We start from the raw sequence: 21,823 nt of genomic DNA, 5'->3' as shown, positions 1-21,823 counted from the left end.
CAGAATCTACTGATATGGATATTCTAAGCAGTTCTTTTATATTTCCCCCTTCTCACATGCCTCTCAAAGCATCCTTACCCATCTACCTATTGCCCACACCTGAGCGGCTTCACTTGTGTCCTGCAGGGGGCTCCTCTGCCGATAGAAGATAGAACAATCTAGAACATGAAGGATTTCACAAGAAAAATGGCGTAATGTATGCAGAGGTTCCCAGAGTCAAACACTGGCATGTCTGAGAGCTCCTAGTCTGAAACCCTGGAGAGTTGTTGCCAGTCAGGGTTGACAATACTGAGCTAAATGGACCAACGATCTAGTCTTCCTATGTTATTTTGGCTCCTCTCAATATATATAAATATATTTAATTTAATTTTTTTTAAAAAAGGTTTTATTCCATTCAGTACATTTTCTTTTATTTCCCCCCCGCCCAAATGCAACCAGTACGATTAGTCCAACTTGAAACACCTGAATGCAATAAATAGGAATGGTGCTCATCAAAAGGATTTCTTCGCCGCGAGTCAAAAATCAGTTCTGGCTGCCGAACCCTTGCACAAATTCAGGGAGAGACAGCACAGATCCCCATCCAACATCTGGATTCATACTGATGAAGTCATCCAGGTTCATCTTGAAGTCTTTTTTTCAAAAAAGAGAGAGAGAAATAAATTATTATTATTATTATTATTATTATTATTATTATTATTATTATTTATTATTATTTATTAGTGCCCTGCCCATCTGGCTGGGTTTCCCCCGCCACTCTGGGCGGCTTCCAACAAAGATTAAAAATACATTAAAATGTCACACATTAAAAACTTCCCTGCCTTCAGATGGCTTCTAAATGTCAGGTAGTTGTTTATCTCTTTGACATCTGATGGGAGGGCGTTCCACAGGGCAGGCACCACTACCGAGAAGGCCCTCTGCCTGGTTCCCTGTAGCTTTGCTTCCCACAGTGAGGGAACTGCCAGAAGGCCCTCAGCACTGGACCTCAGCATCTGGGCAGAATGATGGGGGTGGAGACGCTCCTTCAGGTATACTGGGCCAAGGCCATTTAGGGCATTAAAGGTCAGCACCAATGATGTCAAGAGTACATTTGAGTGTCCCAGAAAGCTGTCTGGGAGATGATACATAATGAAATGGAAAAAAATGTTGAAAATAACTGTTGTTAAGAAACCAGAAGCCTTTTTATTAGTAATTACAGGTACCAATCTACCGAAGAAGCAGAAAAGACTTTTTAATGTCTGGAACAACAGCCGCCCGGGTGTTATTAGCTCGGAGTTGGAAAGAAGATAAAGTCCCTACCAGAGAAGAATGGCAAACTAAGCTGATGGAATATGCCGAGATGGCAAAGCCTGACAGGAAAACTCAGGAACCAAGAGGATAAAAACTTAATAAAAGAATGGAAAAAACTTATAAGCTATCTAGGAGACCATCTGAAAAGCAGATGGAAACAAGAGCAGGATTTTGACTCACTTGTAGTATAAAAAAAAGGACAATATGGTTTGATATAAAAATTGGAGTTATATATGAATATGCAGTTGCAGATTCTTAAAATGAGACCCCATGGGGGGAATGGGGGGGGGAGTCCCGAGATTCAGAGAATCTCTTTATACAGATATCTCTTTACTAGTTTGTGTTTATTTGTACTTTGTATTTGTAAAACCAATAAAAATGTTGTTGTTTTTTTAAAAAAAGTATATTTGAATGACGGAGGTTCCTAAACAGACCCCTAAAACACCTCTAGGCAATTTGGCTGCTGGTAGGACGGTTTCGGCATCTGACAAGAGCATCTGTCCCACGCTCAAGACCTTTGTCTGCTAACCTGGAGAGACACTGCCTTTCATTGCAGAAAATGCTGAGCTAGGTAAGAACAATGGTCTGACTAATTCTACAGGGAGACACGGACAGGTGCGCTGGCAGGCATCGGGTCCATGCTCTGGACAGGCTCAAACCAGCAAATCTGGAGGCAAAGAGGGTGGGCTGTTAAAAAGAAGGGAAGACTTAAGAGGGAAATTTCAGCAATAACTGACTCAAAAAAGGTTGTACATGTTGCAGCCATGGGAAAACTCAATCATCTCTACGTGCGGCAGGGAACCAAAGAGCTTTTGAAGATTTTGCAGGGGTATTTGGTGGAACTTTACGGCACATCTTAATAATCACCCCTATCTCAATATAAAATCCCCCTCAAAGTATGGATCCATCTGAAAGCAGCTTTAAGTAGTATTGTCCGTTTGTTTTCTGGTCCATGGGGTCACGAAGAGCTGGACACAACTAAACAACAACAACAAAGGGGACTGAGAGTGTCCTAACAGTGTCTAAGACTACGGTTCTCAGGATACTTTGGTGGGAGCCAGGACTGTTTAAACCAGTGTGATACTGCTTTGGATGTGTAATGCAGATGCGTCCATGCTGTCAAATATATAAAATGCTTTGAGCCTGCGAAGGGAATGTTAAGACTGCAGGTGTAGCGGGAGTCTAAAACAACTTACCTGCGGTCTCGATGCACGGGTATAACGGAGGCGGCTTTTGCCAGTTCCCGCTGGCATCTTTCATGTGGGATCGGTCAGAAGCAAACGTCTTCAGGTACACGTCGGCTCGAACCAACCGGACTTTTCTAAACAAGCCAAACACTTATGTGACGGGGATTGCATAGTCCGCAATGGAAACATCAGGGCTGACTCTGCTCCTAGTATTTTCAGCTACAGCTGGACCAAACATGGATCGTTAGGCATCAAGCTCCTCAAATGTAGTTAACCGTGAACTGTTTTAAAAGGAAATCCACTTTAAACACGCAAATTACATTTTTGAAGTCTGGTTTAAATCGCAATGCAATGGGGCTTAACTTTCAGGTTAAGGGAGTGCACCCTAGGGCCGCAGAGCCCTATATGAAAATAAAGCCCCACTGATCACAGTTGGGCTTACATCCAAGTAGAAATCATAGAATTGACCTGGAAGCAAAAGAAACCACGTGACACTCTCTCTGTGGCACTTTAAGAGACTAACAAGTGCACTGCGGCAAATGTTTTTGTAGGCAAAAGCCTGCTTTATCATTGTGTAGTTCCTGAAGGAGCATCTCCACCCACAACGTTCAGCCCGGACACTGAAGTCCAGCTCCAAGGGTCTTCTGGTGGTTCCCTCCCTGTGAGAAGTGAGGTTACAGGGAACCAGGCAGAGGGCCTTCTCGGTAGTGGCGCCCACCCTGTGGAATGCCTTCCCATCAGATGCCAAGGAGATAAGTAACTATCGGTATCTGACTTTTAGAAGACATCTGAAGGCAGCCTTGTTTAGGGAAGCTTTTAATATTTGATGTTTTATTGTGCTTTTAATATCCTGTTCGAAGCTGCCCACAGTGGCTGGGGAAACCCTGCCAGATGGGTGGGTTATAAATAATATATTATTATTATTATTATTATTATTATTATTATTATTATTATTGACAAAACAGGAGCATCTAAATCTGTTGGTGCCATAGAATGCTTTATGGCAGGCATAGGCAAACTCCGGCTCTCCAGATGTTTGGGACTACAATTCCCATCATCCCTAGCTAACAGGACCAGTGGTCAGGGATGATGGGAATTGTAGTCCCAAACATCTGGAGGGTCAGAGTTTGCCTATGCCTGCTTTATGATTATGGAAGGTATCCCATCCTCCCACTGCCCCCAAATCGTTTACATCCACGATCTACAAAAATGATGATGAGCAGAATTGAAATATAAAAAGAGGAAAAACAAAAACATTTTATGACAATTCCACTTACCTGTATAGCATTTATGCAAACTGTAGTTTGCTAAGGGTGCTGAGAGCTGTTAGGAGACCCCCTGTTCTCTTCACAGAGCTATAATTCCCAGGGTTCCCTGAGAAGAAGGACTGGCTGTAAAAACCTGGGAACTGTAGGATCGGGAGGAGAATAGGGGGTGTCTAAGAACCATGGGAAGGGACGCGGGTGGCGCTGTTGGTTAAACCACAGAGCCTAGGACTTGCCGATCAGAAGGTCGGAGGTTCGAATCCCCTCGATGGGGTGAGCTCCCGTTGCTCGGTCCCTACCCCTGCCAACCTAGCAGTTCAAAAGCACCTCAAAGTGCAAGTAGATAAATAGGTACCGCTCTGGCGGGAAGGTAAACGGCGTTTCCATGCGCTGCTCTGGTTCGCCAGAAGCAGCTTAGTCATGCTGGCCACATGACCCGGAAGCTGTATGCCGGCTCCCTCAGCCAATAAAGCAAGATGAGCGCCGCAACCCCAGAGTTGGTCACGACTGGACCTAATGGTCAGGGGTCCCTTTACTACCTTTTTAAACAACAATGGGCACCCTTAACAGACTAGTTCCCAGAGTTCTTTGGGGGGGGAACCATGATGATTTAGAGTGGTATGATACTGCCTGAAATGCAGTTCGGCAGAAGTCAACTAAACCCGTAATGCGCCATGCCAGTTTTGGGTAGGCCCAAATCTTGGTTGTTACCATAGTGGTACCTCTGGATACGAACAGGATCCATTTCGGAGCCCCGTTTGCATCCAGAAGTGAATGCAACCCACGTCTGGCGATTTGCCGCTTCCGCACATGTGCACAGAGCGCAACCCAAAAGCACTCAACCTGAAGCACATTTAACCCGAGGTATGACTTTATAGTTGCATAGGCAATGTCTGCCCTCACCTTTGAAATTCTGGATGAATAATGCTGTCTGATTTAAAAGCCTTTTCAATATAGGTGTCGATGGGGCAAGGGAAAGGCAGCAAAGTATCGAGGTCGTAAATGAAATTCTGGTCTCCGCTGGCCACATGAAGCAAAACAACATGGTAGTCCTGTAAGTAGACAGTATTACAACTTCTTAACTGTAAGAATCTGTGACAAATGGCTGAGAGAAGTCTCCATCTAGGAATAAAACAATTCAAAAACATATACAATCAAATTTTTAAAAATATTTTTTAAAAAAAACATTGCATTTTTTCCCCTCCAAGAAATCGAGTTGGCGTAGTACACACTTTGAGCCCTGTGGTCTAAACCACTGAGCCTCTTGGGCTTGCCGACTGGAAGGTCAGCGGTTTGAATCCGCATGACGGGGTGAGCTTCTGCCAACCTAGCAGTTCGAAAGCATACCAGCACAAGTAGATAAATAGGTACTGCGGCAGGAAGGTAAACGGCGTTTCCGTGCGCTCTGGCCCTCGAAATGGTCAGCAGTTTTTAGTCATGCTGGCCACATGACCCAGAAAGCTGGCTGTGGACAAACGCCGGCTCCCTCGGCCTGAAAAGCGAGATGAGCGCCGCAACCCCATAGTCACCTTTGACTGGACTTAACCGTCCAAGAGTCCTTTACCTTCTCCCTCTCTTCATTTTATCCTCACAACAACCCTGACAGGTAGGTTAGGATGAAAGGCAGTAGTCAGAAGGGTCTCCAAGGGTCATCCATTCCAACCCCCTGCAATGCAGGAATCTCAGCTACTGAATACCACCCAGTGGTGTCAGAATATACATTTACCTGGAAATATCACCGGACGCAGTTGAACTCCAACTCCCATCAGTCCCAGCTATGGCCAGGCATGATGGGAGTTGTAGTCTTAGCAACATCTGAAGGTCCACAAGTTTCCCACCTCTGGCTCAAGGAGCATAAATTAGGATTCATATCATACTGCATTGGCTAGTGTGTTGGACATGGACACACAATACATATATTTAAATTCCTGGCAAGGCCATATTTCATTGACTGGCCTAAAGCATGTCACATATTTGAATGAGGAGCAGCCATCTTTAGACTGGGCGAATTGCATTAGAATTAAGTGCTTTAAAACAGGCCTCTAGCCTAATACTGGGTAAAATCTAGACATATCTACAGCTTTTTAACTGTAGGTTATGCAGGGAGGTTGAAATGGGGTCACAGAATTCTCTTTCTCTAGAGTGACACCTTTTTTAACGTAATAGGTGCATTTAAAAAGAAAACAAAAGTAGAAGTAACAGTTGTTAGCAGAGCGACTAGGATAAAGCAGACAGAGTCCAGAGAGAGAGAAGAAACAGGTAATACTTTACTGAGGTAAACGGTACAAAAACAGCATATGAGAAGAAAGGGACATTTGTCCTTCTTAGGTCAGGCCTACACAGGGGGGAAACTCCTTCAAAACTCCATTTCCAGCAACAGTGGAAGGGGCAATTGTAATATTAAACATAGAAGCTCTGAATTTCCTCACCCAAATCACAGGTTGACCAACCATGCCTGCTTGCTGCTCCCAAAGGGGCACCTGTGGATTACAGAGAACAGGTGACTGCATTTCAGTACGGTAAACCAACATAAAAGAGTTCTGATTGCCATTGAGTTAGCCTTTAAAAAAATATTATCTGATGCAGCTAAGATTTTTTTCATCAGAATACAGGATGAGACCCAAATATCCCCATGCCGAGTGCCTGAAAAGCTCTTGAAGACCCATGGAAGATTTGCTCCTAACATGAACGTAGTTTAGCCATTTCAAGTTTAGCATTTCGCAGCGAACCTGACTCACGCCCTCCCCTCTCCACCTTCCAGGGTGGCTGTGATGAGCCGATTGAAAGCTAATAATAATAGTAATAATAATAATAATTATTATTATTTATTTATTTATTTATACCCCGCCCATCTGGCTGGGTTTCCCCAGCGACTCTGGGCAGCTTCCAACAGAACACTAAAATACAATAACCTATTAAACATTAAAAGCTTCCCTAAACAGGGACGCGGGTGGCGCTGTGGGTTAAACCACAGAGCCTAGGACTTGCCGATCAGAAGGTCGGCAGTTCGAATCCCCGTGACGGGGTGAGCTCCCATTGCTTGGTCCCTGCTCCTGCCAACCTAGCAGTTCGAAAGCATGTCAAAGTGCAAGTAGATAAATAGGTACCGCTCTGGCGGGAAGGTAAACGGCGTTTCCGTGCGCTGCTCTGGTTCGCCAGAAGCGGCTTAGTCATGCTGGCCACATGACCCGGAAGCTGTACGCCGGCTCCCTTGGCCAATAAAGCGAGATGAGCGCCGCAACCCCAGAGTCGGTCATGACTGGACCTAATGGTCAGGGGTCCCTTTACCTTTAAACAGTGCTGCCTTCAGATGTCTTCTAAAAGTTTCTGCTCCCACTTAGATTGACCTCATCTTAGCATGTTGTCCAAACCCTAAACTGCGGTTCGTACGTTCAAGCAAGCTGGTTTCATCATCCGTGCTCTGAAACTGGCTGACCTGAACAAACCATAGTCAATATCAACTAAACACTGACTTGGTTTGAACAGAACACACACAGGGAGCATAGATGAAATATTGCTCCCATAAGATGGGAGCGATTGACACCAACTTGGGTGGCTTTAAAAAGAGGACTGGACAAATTCAGGAAGGATAAGGCTATCCATGACTACTAATCCTGATGGATATATTCTGTTTCCATGGCTGGAATACCAGTTGCTGGGAAACCCACAGGTCTGGAGAATGAGACTGCGCTCAGATCCTGTTTGCATCTGTCATAGGTGCTTTAGCTGAGATATGTGCATTGAAGGGTTGGACATAATAATAATAATAATAATAATAATAATAATAATAATAATAATTGTATTTATACCCCGCCCTCCCCAGCCAGAGCTGGACTCAGGGCGGCTAACACCAATAAAATTTCAGTAAAAACATAATAAGGGGGGGGGGGAGAAAAAGAAAAAAAACAATTTAAAACACAGGTTAAAATGCAATTTAAAATGCAGTATAAGGGGAGGAAAACATAAGGGTCAGACTAAGTCCAAACCAAAGGCCAGGCAGAACAGCTCTGTTTTGCAGGCCCTGCGGAAAGATGTCAAGTCCCGCAGGGCCCTAGTCTCTTGTGACAGAGCATTCCATCAAGTCAGGGCCAGTACTGAAAAGGCCCTGGCCCTAGTTGAGACCAACCTAACCACCTTGTGACTTGGGACCTCCAAAATGTTGTCATTTGTGGACCTTAAGGTCCTCTGCGGGGCATACCAGGAGAGGCGGTCCCGTAGGTACGTGGGTCCTAGGCCGCATAGAGCTTGGGGTCCCATCCAAGTCTACAATTCTATGATTCTATCTGGTTGGCCACTAAGAAAATAGGAGGCAGGAGTAATGGTCATGGGGCTGATCTTCATTGTCTTTCAAACCCTATTTCCAATTGGCCTGTCTACTCAGAAGAAATTCCCCTTGATTTCAGGTAAGCTTACCCCCAAGAGAAGTGGGTATAGGATTGCAGCCTAAAAAAACCATCAGGATCCTATTCTGCATGCAATAGCAAATAAGCCACTTAAGCTATCACATATATTCCATAGAACCCAGCTTCTGATGCTGCCGTGGCAAATGTAATTTCGCATTTCAGAATCGGTTCAAAATGCCGCAACTCACCATCCTCCTGTCATTGGAAATGAAAACTGCATAAAATTCTTCTAAAGGGTATAGATTCTGGTTTTGGATGTATTCACAAAGCTTCCACACATTTTCTTCACTGTAACAGAGAAAACAGATAAGCACAACCTACTACATTTCCATTCCACATTCTCCCCAGTAATAAAATTTCAACATTGCATGCATTCAGTGATATTGATTATTAGGACTTTGTGTTGTTTTTTAAATAGGGAATCTTCCCGGCCTGAGAGACCCACACTCGCTTCCGGACAAGATTCTGAGGTCCACTTGCTAGTGGGGTGTTAGGGTTCAGAGACAAAAGTGGTCTAAGCAATGAATAGAAGATTTTATTTTATACAGTAGGTTAGTTTCCACATAGGGAAGCGGGCAGCGCTGTGGGTTAAACCACAGAGCCTAGGACTTGCCGATCAGAAGGTCGGCGGTTCGAATCCCCGCGATGGGGTGAGCTCCTGTTGCTCGGTCCCTGCTCCTGCCAACCTAGCAGTTTGAAAGCACGTCAAAGTGCAAGTAGATAAATAGGTACCACTCCGGCGGGAAGGTAAACGGCATTTCCGTGTGCTGCTCTGGTTTGCCAGAAGCGGCTTAGTCATGCTGGCCACATGACCCGGAAGCTGTACGCCGGCTCCCTCGGCCAATAAAGCGAGATGAGCGCCGCAACCCCAGAGTCGGTCATGACTGGACCAAATGGCCAGGCGTACCTTTACCTTTCCCTAGTGTCCACATACAAACCCCCACCTCTATCCTCCATTCAGGCAAGCAGGATGCACTATCAGGGTTCAAAGAAACATTCTGACCAGGCCAAAACATTTGGGATGAGAAGCATGGGCAGTGAGGGAGAGTTTCAAGGATCAGACTGAGGACAGCAATTGTCCCCTCAGGGCAATCGAGAGCCACAATTGCCCCAGGGTTCTTGAGGTTCCCCAACACATTCTTTACAGGGTTTATTCCTCATTCCACTTTCATGTCCCACTCTGAAAAGCTTGATCCAATCACTTTTAATGTTTAATGTAATCAGCAGATTTTTTTCTGGAGCCCTTCTTATTTCTACCAGAATCTATGCCCACTCCAAACACACACCTTTGATTCCAGGTATGCTGATGGACACTTGCTTCTTGGGAGAAAAGCAATGACAAACCTAGGCAGCATCTTAAAAAGCAGAGACATCACCTTGCCAACAAAGGTCCCTATGGTAAAAGCTATGGCTTTCCCAGTAGTGATGTATGGAAGTGAGAGCTGGACCATAAAGAAGGCTGATCGCCAAAGAATTGATGCTTTTGAATTCTGGTGCTGGAGGAGACTCTTGAGAGTCCCATGGACTGCAAGAAGATCAAACCTATCCATTCTGAAGGAAATCAGCCCTGAGTGCTCACTGGAAGGACAGATCGTGAAGCTGAGGCTCCAATACTTTGGCCACCTCATGAGAAGAGAAGACTCCCTGGAAAAGACCCTGATATTGGGAAAGATGGAGGGCACAAGGAGAAGGGGACGACAGAGGATGAGATGGTTGGACAGTGTTCTCGAAACTACCAGCATGAGTTTGACCAAACTGCGGGAGGCAGTGGAAGACAGGAGTGCCTGGCGTGCTCTGGTCCATGGGGTCACGAAGAGTGGGACACGACTAAACGACTAAACAACAGCAATGCTGATGGAAGTTCATAACTTCCCAATGAAATGTGGGGTGTTTGCATGCAGTGATCAGGTAACCTCAAGGAGAGTGAACCTATGTCAGCAAGGCAGGTCTTGTCATCTGGAGAGGTAATTTCGGTGCTATTAATGCAGCAGTTTCACTTCACCCCCCCCCCCCGAGGCCCGCTCCATTGTCTCTCAAGACAGACAGATGCCAGCATCAATCAACTACAATTTCCACAACCTCCGGCCACTAGCTGTCTCAACTTCCTGCACTGGCGTTAAGGGGAAGATTTCTGCGGAAGCAATTCTCCAGAAATCAACTTCGGAGGAGCTTCTAATATATTGGAGAGCTCCAGATATTCTGGAAAAGGTTGCAGCAGCTGCTGCGATCTTCTCCAGAGCTGCGATGCTCTAGAATTAAAGTGGTCCTTATGTCCTATTCTATTAGGAGCATTGCAGCAATCGCCTCCTCTCCCCCCGTGTTGCATGCTTTCTTACCAGTAGCAGCCGGTGTAGACGCAACCGGGCCGAGCAGGCACCGCGGGCTCATAGCCAGCCGGCGCTGCAGCTGCCGCATCTGCAAGACCCGGCTCTGGCTGATCCATTCGGAGCCTCACTCAGCTAGCAAGGGGGAAGGTTGTGCGGGGCTCATTTCCCGGAGAAAGGCTTGGTGCATTTCGCCGCCGCTGCAGCTGCTTAGACAGACCCGGGAAACACCGCGCGGCTTGTGTTGCAAGCAAGTCCTTCCCCGGGAAACGCGGCAGCGTTGCAAAGATTGGAAATCCCAGGGAAGCGAAGAAGCTGTGCACGAAAGGGGGAAGCCTCGGCAAAAGCTGGTGGGAGGTTTCAGCAAAACCACCTTGGCCTTGCTAACCCCGAGCCTTGCTTTGCATGCATGCTGTTGCTCGGGGGCACGCCCCAAAATAAGTTCGTCACCAAAACTACCGTAATCTGTATGAAATTGTCTCTCAAAGATACAGCACTGCGCCCCAGGCTGCTGCCTAGCCAGTCTAGTGAGAACACGGCCCTGGATGCAGGTTTTCAATCCTGCACAATTACACAAAGCAAGTCTCGCTTCCGATGCAATGTTTTTCCCCCAAAATTTATTTATTTATTTATTTATACATACATACATACCCCGGTCAGAGCCGGGCTCAGGGCGGCTAACACCAATAAAATTTCTGTAAAAACATAATGGGGGGTACAATTTTAAATACAGGTTAAAATGCAATTTAAAATGCAGTCTCATTTTAAAAGTCAAAACCACAAGGGGACGGAAGCATAAGGGTCAGACTGAGTCCAAAGCAAAGGCCAGGCGGAATAGCTCTGTCTTGCAGGCCCTGCGGAAAGATGTCATGTCCCACAGAGCTATAGTCTTTTGTGACAGAGCATTCCTCCAAGTTGGGGCCAGTACTGAAAAGGCCCTGGCCCTAGTTGAGACCAACCTAACCACCCTGGGACTTGGGACCTCCAAAACGTTGTCATTTGTGGACCTTAAGGTCCTCCGCGGACCTGTTGAGAAGCGCAACGACGCGCCATGGGAACTCAAGGCTGTGTGCGGGTCAACGGCTGCAGAAACAACAGAAAAGCCTTATGTGGCCCTTCCCTCTACATTGCACGGCATTGGACTAGATGACCCAAGGGATTTCTTCCCCCTCTACAATGATGTGATTCTAAATGGACTGTGGTCCAATCCAGGAAACCCAATTCCGTCCTGAATTTGCCAGCTTTTAAGATTCAGCTGGGCTGTTCTCATTTCTGCCATTTTCAGATGTGTGCCCAATGTTTATTCGCAACGCATGATCCTTCGTTTAAGTACGCCTGGCTAAAAGGGCGTTCAGTATGCTTGCTTTTCCACCGTCTCATTTTATTAATCACGGAGTCTTATTGGTGCTTTTACTGCTAATTTTAGAGGGGTGGAGTTGTACATCTTCAACTGTGGATGTGATTTCCTATTGCTGTTTTGTACGCTGCCTTATGAGAAAACTTGCACTGCAAGGCAGGATATCAATATTTTAATAAATAATAACATATACATTTGTATTGTGGTGCCAGGTTTCATGGGTGGGGGGGGGAGGTAAAGACCCACTTTATCAAATCGGCACAAGACTATTAATGGAGAGCAAACTTTTTATCATGAATAAAGGGTAGTGTGTGTTGTGTCCTAGTATTTTTAGGAAGCAGGGCCAAAACTGAAGGAATGAACAGCACAAATTAATCCAGTTAAATGCATAAGATCCAATCAGCGTGGATGTGGCCCATTCTCGAAGGGAGGAATATGCAGAGCACCTTTAAGTGCTTTAATAGATAAGAGGTCAAATTCTTAGTCGATGAAGAGATGAGGGAAACCCCGCCCTCTTCCTTAAGGGAGCGAAAATCTTGCAGGTCTTGTCTGGGGACTTGACCTGAGACCTGATTCGGGGCTGGAGAGAAGAGGCTGGTTTTCCATCCAGGAGAGGCGATCCTCTCCATTTGGGATCTGTTCCGAAAGTTACCTGGGATCTTACCGGTGAGAAAAGCTTCCCGTCTTTTAATACGCTTTTGGGCAGGGCGTCCTTCGTGTTAAAGTCTAGGGCAACAGGGATGAAGGAAATGCAAGATTCCTGGGAAGAGCCACGTTTGGAAAAGCCTGCAGGATCAGGCCAGTGACCCATCATCTAGGCCAGCATCCTGATCTCACAGTGGCTAATCCGATGCCCAGGAGAAACCCGAAACAAGGCCTGAGCCCATGAGCGCCTCCTGGGGTTTTCAGCCACTGGTAACGAGGAGCGTTAGGGCAACTTGTCCTCCAAGAATTTCTCTCAGCTTTTAAAAGCCCCCCAATTTGGTGCCCCTCTTATAAGCCTGCTTGTTTTATGAAGGCGAGCATGCATTGCACATGCTTTTTTCCTATGTGCGTGCATGTTGTTGGCTTGGAAGCAAGTCCCGCTTTGCTCAAAGGAGCTTACTCGCGGGTAAGCGGAATAGGGGAAAAGGGCGCTGGTTGTGCTGCTAGGCAGGGTTTTCTCTGCAGAAAAGCAACCGCCTCTTGCATCTTATTTACAGAAAAGCGTTTGCATTCCTGCACTCGCTCGTTTGCCAGCAGCTTACTTCGTAGTAGTTGGCGGCGGATCGCTCCCACCCGGACAGGATCTTTTAAAAAGTAGCCTGTTGGCTGGAAAAAATACTGCTCCGTCTCTCCAAGGTGCGGTTCCTGCCCACCGTGGTGATCGCTTTAAGGCTTTGCGCCGCAATGCACTTAATTAGGATATGCAATACTTTGGGCCGGTGTTTGTGTTGCTACAGGATAGATACCCTTCCAGCAAAAACTGTTTAGTGGCGAGTACAGATATAACATGCAATATAACAAATAAATTAAAAAATCGGGCAACAACATCGGGCATTTGCAACAAGGGCTGCGCGCGCTCCTAGTTATTGCGCAATGTTTATTTTGTTAGTATTTTTTAAGTTTGGCCCCTCCAAACCCACACTCTGAGCGCGGTTTTGTTTCCCGCAGCAAACTGGCCTCGGGAAAGCGCGGGATTTGAAGCGGGGGGTGGGGGTGGGAGGAGCCTGCGAGGCAGAGCCGCGCGCGCCGGGCCCCGCCAACCAATCACGGCGCAGAAGCAGGAGGAGGACGAGCGGGCTCTCAAAACAACTTCGCGCGCGCCAAAACTCCGGGGGAGAAACACAGCGAAGAGAGCGCCGTGTCCCTCCGCCGGTTTGGGACTACTTGTCCAGCGGCGAACTCACTAGCCTTTAGGATTTTTCTTTAAAAAGTGTTCTGTACTAGAAATAGGGAAGGAAAAGGGAAGTAGTTCAGAGCCTATGACGTTTGGCAGGAGTCTTGTATTTTCCTTTCCCGCCGTGAGGTTGAGAAGCAGGCGCTGAGGTGCGGAGGGGTTCGAATGGCGGTTGGGTGAAGCGGCTCCTCCCGGTTTGTGGCGCCAGAATTCGTCGGCGGCGAAGGAGCCTCGTCTGTGGCGGCCAAGGCCTCGTCCAGCTGTCAGGGCGACGCGACGGGAGGGCCATGGTGATGCTCCGAAGCGGCTCGGGCGGCCCTAGCCGTCCAGACCCGGGCGGCGCTCCCGCCGGCGGCAGCAACTCAGGCGGCGGCCGACGGGGCGCAACGCCAGCGTCGCCTTACGACGCGATGGAGACGAGCTCCGAGTTTCTCTCATTGGAGCTGCCGTCGGCTTCCTCGGCAGCGGCCGGCGGAGACAAGGCCCGGAGAGCCGTCGCGGTGAGGAGAAAACCGGGGGGGGGGGGCGGAGGCGCACCTTTTAATTTAATTAATTCCCTTATGGAGATTCAGGTTACTCCCTCAGGAGGGACCACCCCCAGGCGGCAGAGGCTGTTTTATGTGTAATGAATTCATTATTATTATTTTTTAAAGTTGTTGGCTGCTGCTCCTTGCCACTAGAGGCTTTGGAAGCAGTTGCCAAGAAAAACCGGAGCGCGCGATAAAACCAACTCTAAAATAACGCAGCTGGGCAGCAAAAGTTTCATAACAAGCGGCGAAACGAAATCTTGAAAGTTTCGGCCAAAAAACAAAACAACCATTTTGTGTTGGGGGGGTGGGACCCCGTAGGGTGACCTAGAAGCTGGGAAGCCGTTGTTTTGTAAATACTATTTATTGCTTTTTCCACACACCAGAAGCTACGAAGTCTTAAGCGTAGGGAGAACGGCTCTGGATTAGAAACCGAAGTTGCCCATCTAGTTCGTCATCCTTGTCCCCACTCAGCCTGATGTTGATAAGCACAGGGAACCCAAAGCGCACAGCCATTAGTTAAACGGGGTTTGGGGGGGCAAGCTTAATAATTCCCCTTTTGCCCGCCTCAATCGCCCATATTGCATGGTAGCGAGTGCCACGAGTTTTGAACTATGTGTCCCGAAACTCGCCCTAAGATTCAGCTCCGTTGCATGACAATGCCTTCCAGCAAATTGAGCAATCCGCCCCCTCGAGCTTGTCTTGGAAGTGGTTTTTTTAACAGCAGGCTGTGGGCTTGACTTGCCCAGAGGGTATATCATTGCCCTGTTCGTTTCCTTTGACATGCAGAGTGCCTTTCTAAACATCTCTTCAAGTTGGGCAGTGGCCCTGTCCCTCCTCCCCTTCTCTGATTCTAGCTATCTTTCATTGCCTTTACTCACCTTGGCACTCAATTGCTCCTTTAGAGTCTTTCAAACATGCAAACACACACACACACACCCCATCCAGCACGGTTGCTCACATTGATCAAACTAAGAGTGGGGTAGATGACAATAGCTTTTTTCTTGGTGATGCTAATGTGGCTGTTGGTTGGGAGTGTAGCCAATTCAGTTCCACTGTGAGCAGACCTACCTGAAATCAATGAATGTAAGTTGGTAATGCCTATTACTTTTAGTGGGTCTATTGTGAGTTAAGGTTACCAGATGTCCCCGTTTCCCAGATTTACAAATCAGTCCCCTGACAAAATCCTATCATTCCTACTGAAGTTGAAAAGTGTCCCCAGATTCATGGGAAAAAAATTGGTAACCTTATTCTGAGTAGAACATAATACAGCCCATGACCTAGCATTCAGGCAGGAGTGGTCTTGAGTACCAGTGAGTACCTACCTACCAACAACCTGCCTTGTCTGAATTGAATCTGTTTATTTGACTTCATCCTGCCTGGTGGTTTTGCATTTCCTGGGTATCTTGGCTCAGATGTAACGGAGAAATAGTTCTTGACTTTAAACCTCCAAACTATCACACACTTGTATTTTAATGTAGATATCATAAGGGACAGAATAGAACTGTGTGGGTCATGCCATGACTATAGTGGAGAACAGACCCAATTTTTCATTGGAACTTCGGGATGTATGTGTGTATCTAACTATCTATCTACTTGTAAATATGGCTTTTTACTATTTGTGTACAGTTGAAGAGCATTTGTTGAATGCTTTCATCTCTTAATTTTCAGTTGATGTTTCATGCTCTTGTTAGTTGCCTTAATAATCCTTCCGATTTTACATACACCATGGGTGATCCAAAAGTATCCTTCCAATTCAGTTTTTCTATCGTAAACTAGTTAGTTTAATTTAGGCAGTACATTTAAAACATAATGTGTGATCTTTGGAGTGCCAGTCACATCCTTTTCAGTTAATGTAAATGAGGAGCTGATATGCAACTACTAATCACAAAATATGGAGAGGTTTTTGTCAGTTGTTAATTTATATACCACTTACATGTCAAATTGGCTTTTAAGTGGCTTACAACTATTCAAACATCCATAATTATTTAAAATACACAACAATATTAAAGCATCCTTAATTAAAATATACAATAACACAAAAAATTAAAAGCTAATAGTACAATGTGCATGTTCCTAATTGGTTTTTACTTCTTCAGGAGTTTTCTTCAGATAAAGAATGTGAACATTTACATTCCTTAAGATCTATGAGGAAAAATAATCAACATTATTCAGACTCTAGTTTTGACAAAAGCGTGACAATGCTGAGTGAGAATGGTATTAACAGGAAACATTTTACAAGGTAATAACTTTTTCTACTTCTTGCAGATATGTTTGTAAGATCATTTTATGTTCTACCTGTATTACTTGTAGCCTAGTTTATTAAGTCCTACACTCTTAAGTACCAGAGTTTTTTTATACACGTGCTGTGCTCCTCGCAGAGTAAATTAGTGCTTACAAATCTGACTGCATGTAGAGCACCTCACATTGCCAGAACTTAAGTGGGCCCAGTTATGCTGATTGCTGTTTGTATTCCATGCCTTGGAAATTGTCTTCTTGAGTGAATTTGTCCTTTGGTCATTGTTAGAGAAAATTGTGGTGTAGAAACTACAGCTTTTCTGAGGTGGATTTCAACTAAAGTTCTTGGTTGAATTGCTTGAGGATGATGGCACAGGCTTATATACTTTAAGATTTAAATACCGTATTTTTCGCCCTATAAGACGCACTTTTTCCCCTCCAAAAATGAAGGGGAAATGTGTGTGCGTCCTATGGGGCGAGTGCAGGGTTTCGCTGAAGCCTGGAGAGCGGGGGGGGGGGGTCGGTGCGCACCGACCCCTCTCGCTCTCCAGGCTTCAGGAAGCTATCCGCAAGCCACGGGAGAGCTGCGCGAAGTCGCGCAGCTCTCCCACGGCTAGCGGAGAGCTTGTCTGCACCCAGAAGCTTGGGGCGCGCTGAACTCAGCACGCCCCAGGCGTCCGGCTTCGCGCAGCTCTCCGCTAGCCGTGGGAGAGCTGCGTGAAGTCGCACAGCTCTCCCACGGCTTGCAGATAGCAGCCTGTTCTGGGGTCAGGGGAAGCTCGGGCTTCCCCAGCCCCGCCCCTGGGGGGGGAAATAATTTTTTCCCCTTTATTCCCCCCCCCCAAAAAAAACCTAGGTGTGTCCTAAGGGGCGAAAAATACGGTATTCACATCTTCGACTTCTTGAATGATCATACGTTTCTACTACCATCATGTGAAAAGATTATCTCTTTTAGGGTTTCCTGTTAACTAAGTATTGTGTATATGACATACATATCTGGACAGGCAGCCACTCCATTGACATATGGTGGGCCTTGGCTTATGATGCACCAGTGAATTGTGCCCCATTTTGCTCCTCCCAGCTAGCACTGAAAAGTAACCACAATCCATGGTGAAGTTAGGATTGTAGTTTGTTTCAATGCAACAAACCACATTCAGTAAGCCCAAGAACAAATCTTTGCTACAGAATGTGTTCAAACATAATTCTAAGCCAGAGATGGTGGTTTGTTTCGTAAAGCCAGGAGAAGCGATTGACTTGATTCATTCATGCGGTAAGCAATGGTTTATGACTATCACATGAGAATTTGGCCAATGCCAAGCAAATTGACTGTAAGCAATATGAACTAGAACATGTATTTATTTAAAATCTTTCACTTTTCAGCAGCCAATCAATATTTTCCAAGTAGTTTACTAAATAGTAAAAAGTGCAAATGTGAAAGAAATAAAACATAAGAGCACAGGATAAAAACTTGCAGCATCTTAGAAGAAATAAAAAAATAGGTTTAAAAGCCTGAAGGAAGGGGAGGTTGTTGTCTGGTACTAAACTTACAGCAAAGTAGGAGCTAGGCAAGCTTCAGGTTATCTCCTGTTTGCCACTCACCTTGCTTCCAGTGGTGAGGGTATCTGGAGAAAGGTATCAGGTCTAATTCTTGACACACAGGCAGACGGATCCAGGAATAGACTTCTTAGTAGATACTGGTTTGTTAGTTGGGTAGAGCTTTTAAATAAGTACCTTGCACTTTGAACTGAAGTTTTATGTAATAGGGAGCAAATTCAAACTGTGTGATTATTATCCTACCTCCTGGTTCCTTTTAGCAGTCTTTAACAGCTGTGTTCTCCACTAACTGGAACTTTCAGATGTCTTCAAAGGCCCCATAAAAGAGCATGTTGCAGTAAATCATATCTGGAATTTACTGGAGAAGTAATAACTGAGGCCAAGATGTATCTACTCTGGAGAGTCTGTAACTGGTGCTGTCCAAAATACTGTACTTTACATGCCACTGGAGCACTGGATGGCAATAATGGATTTATAATCATCCTCAAACTACACACCTGATTCTTGTGGAATAGGGCAACCCACTCTAGAACTGAATGAACACAGTCTCTCTGAACAAATGAACCAGCCACCAATAGTTCCTACACCTTGGCAGAATAGAACTTCATTGAAAAGAAATTGCAGTGTAGCTATTATATCAGTGAAAACTATTAAAATGTTTTACATTTAAAATGCATTATTTATGTACTAAATACCCCAGAATTATACTGCAGCTTGTGGAGGGCAATCTCCACAGTTAACACAGAAATGTAGTAAGACTGGAAAAATACAAATAATTTTGGTACTAGCGTGCAAAGCCCCAAACATCTTAGGACCAGGGTATCTTAAAGAGCACCTCACTCCCTATAGGCTGCCTAGGTCATAGAGCTTCAGGGCTGACCTTTTGGTGGTGGATCCCGCTCTAGATATCAGATTTATTTTTACTCAGAAGATAGCATTTAGCATAGTAGCCCATGCATTATGCTACCCTTCTAGCGGAGGCAAGACCCATTGGTGGAGGTGAGAAGATTCTGACACTGGGTTTTGGGAGATAACCATAAAAACATTTTTATTTGAAGCATTTCTGGGGTGTTAATTTTATCTGATTAATTTTAATATTCTGTGTTTTTAATGTTTGCTTTTCTACTAATCATGTAGAGAACTATGGTTATAAGCAATTTTAAAAACTCACTTTTTTAAAAAAAGAAAGGCTTAGTGTCCAAGCAACATTACATTTTAAAATGATTTTGGCACTACCTTTTGTTAACTTGAGCTTTTAGAATTGATCTTTTTATAACTGAAAATTGAACAAATAAAAAGGATTTCATAAACTAAGCAAATTCAAATTCTCAAGAGCGCCAGTCCTTATGAAGCTAAAACATTCCCTCAAGCTTTGCATAAGTACAAATTTTCCTTTTGGGTGGTGGGAGAGAACAAAAATATCCTAGTGAGAACTGAGCTGGTGGATGGGTGAAAATGGGAGTATTCTGGAAAAAGAACATATTTGGAACCCTAAAGAGTTGCAGGTCCCAGAGTTCAACTCAGTTCCAGTACTGAGCCAAATGAAAATTGGTGAAGTCTTAACTTTGAATCTATTTGTTTCTGTGCAGGCAGCTGGCTAGACAACAAGCAGATAAAAAGAATGAAGATTGTGAATATGGTAAATCTAGTAAAATACAAATCTTGTGAATTATAGAAATGTAGAGTTGTAAAATGATCCAGTGCACCACTGATACCATTCAACCTCCTAGCCTGGGGAAGGTTGACATTTGTGTACCTTTGCAGTGGAAGGACATTCCATAGCTTTCATAGGCACTGTGTTCTGCTGTAGCAAGAATGATCTGACCTAAAACTATGCCACTTATCAATACCTATTGCTCCTTTTGTATTTTTAGAGATAGGGTAAATGAATGTGTCCCGTCAGGCACCATTTCAGAGGACCCCTCTACCATTGGTAGAGGGTGGCTTGCAGAGGTGACAGGGCAGCTGTAACAAGGTGAATGGGTCAGGATAACACTTTGGAACAAGGGGAGTTTCAGATATTTTAGAGTTGATGCTAAATTTTAATGTTTTCTTTTGGTAATGAGAGCCAATTGCTCCTGGATTTGATTTTACTTTGCTCCCAGAAATACTGCATCCAAACATCAGTTTTGAAAAACCTCACAGAAATACATGATTGACATCATAAGAAGTACCTAGGACTACTGCATAAATATTAAACTTATTTGTGAAACAATTCTCAACGCCAAAGAATAATGTGTAAAAATCTGTTCTTTATGTAAGCCAACAGACTAATGAAAAGAATGTTTGTTTGTTTGTTTTTTTGTTTGTTTGTTTGTTTGTTTGAAAACATAGGAACTGTAGTTCGTGTCACTAGGTCTTTGAAAACAGGAATAAATTCGAAGTCTGGTGAACATGTTGCAGAAGAAAATGGGGATGTTGAAGTCCGCCGCAGTTGCAGAATTAGGAGAAGCCGCTTTAGTACTATGAACCAGTCCGTTTTGTTTGACAAGCTTATTACAAAGTAAGGACTTTTTATAGTGTCAAAATGCCTTGAGAAAGCATTTTCTTGAACAACTGTGGTGGATATGAAAATTTTTTGAAACATGGTATTTCCCCACTTGTAATTTCTGATTGCAGCTTCTTGTATTATACTGGATAGCTCTATAACTACAGAAGTAACTTCAGGGATTAAAATGTTCTGTAGTGGAAAGATGGGACTTAATAGTTATGTTGAGTGTACATGTGGCTCTGCATAGTAGCCTGTTTATGTTGTTTACTGGAGTGTTTATATTGTTATGACTATAGTCATAAAACTTGTTACTAAAATTCAGTTTAAAAGATCCTGCCCTCTGTCAACCAACCAGGTTTATATTGTAAGTTCAATATTACTATTGTTATCATTAAGCTTACAATATAAACATGGCAGACGAAACTGGGTGGGAATTTTTATTGAATTTTACTATTTTGATGTTGTCATGTTCCATTATTACCATATATTTTTATTGATGTGAAATGTCCTGATTGCAAATATGATGAAAAATAGTATAGAAGCACTCAAAATATGAGTAAATCTTTTAGTTCAACCTTAATGCTAAATAAAAATAAACATTCATTAACACCTATGGATTCATGCTCTGATTTCCCACTCAACCAGCAACTGCTTCAATGGTTTCTTAGTTTTGTTGTAAGATAGGGTGTTATCTTTGTGATTTGTGCTTGAATAATAGAAAGTTCTGCTATTTCACTTTCAGGTGGGACTGTAGTGAAATTCTTTTATCTTGCTGCCATTCATTTCAAACCTTGCATATATATATATATATATATATATATATATATATATATATATGTATATATATATATATAGCTAGTTTCATATTCCCATAACCTGTTAGCGCAGCACTGCAGCTTGCTCTGTTTAACTGATTTGTGTTTTAAAATATTTTTCATGTTGTGTTTGATTACATCTTGCACTTTGTCAAGCACTGCAGAAGCTGTACTACAAAAAATGGATGATATGAAGAAGATGCGTCGGCGACGAATGCTGGATTTGGAGGATCTTGGAGTGTTTAATGATGGAGAAGAGGTACATGTATATACAGATTGTGTAAAAGAATAATTTCTTGCTATTATTCTTTCTTTGTTAAATATGTATTTTGCAATTTTAACTTCAGCTTTGCTTACACCCTGAGCAAGAGGGATGGAGATAGAAAGCTTAAACATTTATTCCATAGTGTTTTGCTACTTTTATTGAGCTGGCCTTAAAGTTGATAGATTCATTACATGTATGATACGTTTCATGGGATGACTTGAATTACATGTT

General features: G+C 44.3%; 2 protein-coding genes across 4 annotated transcripts in view; one reads left to right on the top strand and one right to left on the bottom strand.

Moving 5' to 3' along the window:
- Positions 1 to 310: 310 nt before the first annotated feature.
- Positions 311 to 10,916, bottom strand: NTAQ1 (N-terminal glutamine amidase 1). 2 transcript variants are annotated; one of them, XM_083622339.1, is made up of 6 exons: positions 10,479 to 10,912; positions 8,331 to 8,430; positions 6,169 to 6,219; positions 4,643 to 4,791; positions 2,484 to 2,608; positions 349 to 629 (listed from the first exon to the last, which is right to left on the bottom strand). In XM_083622339.1, the coding sequence occupies exons 1-6, from the start codon at positions 10,583 to 10,585 to the stop codon at positions 523 to 525; spliced, it is 639 nt and encodes a 212-aa protein (XP_083478465.1). In that variant the 5' UTR covers positions 10,586 to 10,912; the 3' UTR covers positions 349 to 522. The 2 variants fall into 2 exon arrangements, with proteins under 2 accessions (XP_083478466.1, XP_083478465.1); XM_083622340.1 differs by lacking the exon at positions 6,169 to 6,219 and having other exon boundaries at positions 311 to 629; positions 10,479 to 10,916.
- Positions 10,917 to 12,343: 1,427 nt separating this feature from the next.
- ATAD2 (ATPase family AAA domain containing 2) overlaps positions 12,344 to 21,823 on the top strand; it is a 29,626-nt gene continuing 20,146 nt past the window's right edge. Inside the window, exons 1-5 of one of the 2 annotated variants that reach the window (XM_083621841.1) lie at positions 12,344 to 12,489; positions 16,329 to 16,471; positions 19,611 to 19,660; positions 20,356 to 20,524; positions 21,484 to 21,586. In XM_083621841.1, the coding sequence (XP_083477967.1) occupies positions 16,377 to 16,471; positions 19,611 to 19,660; positions 20,356 to 20,524; positions 21,484 to 21,586 (417 nt within the window). In that variant the 5' untranslated portion in view covers positions 12,344 to 12,489; positions 16,329 to 16,376. Of the gene's footprint in view, positions 14,203 to 16,328; positions 16,472 to 19,610; positions 19,661 to 20,355; positions 20,525 to 21,483; positions 21,587 to 21,823 lie in introns of both variants that reach the window. The other variant, XM_083621840.1, reaches the window with a different exon arrangement.

Source organism: Podarcis filfolensis (assembly GCF_964270895.1).
Source record: "Podarcis filfolensis genome assembly, chromosome: 7".
Classification (NCBI taxonomy): domain Eukaryota; kingdom Metazoa; phylum Chordata; class Lepidosauria; order Squamata; family Lacertidae; genus Podarcis; species Podarcis filfolensis.
The sequence above is the reverse complement of the archived record's forward strand: the minus strand, read 5'-3'. Positions and strand labels throughout refer to the sequence as shown.

What these genes read in the sequence shown, in the direction of transcription:
- NTAQ1 (XM_083622339.1), bottom strand. Translation starts at nt 10,585, where the DNA reads ATGGATCAGCCAGAGCCGGGTCTTGCAGATGCGGCAGCTGCAGCGCCG. An exon ending in GTCTACACCGGCTGCTACTG is followed by an intron (nt 8,431 to 10,478) that starts GTAAGAAAGCAT and finishes TCTCTGTTACAG; the next exon opens with TGAAGAAAATGTGTGGAAGC. An exon ending in TTTCCAATGACAGGAGGATG is followed by an intron (nt 6,220 to 8,330) that starts GTGAGTTGCGGC and finishes TGTAATCCACAG; the next exon opens with GTGCCCCTTTGGGAGCAGCA.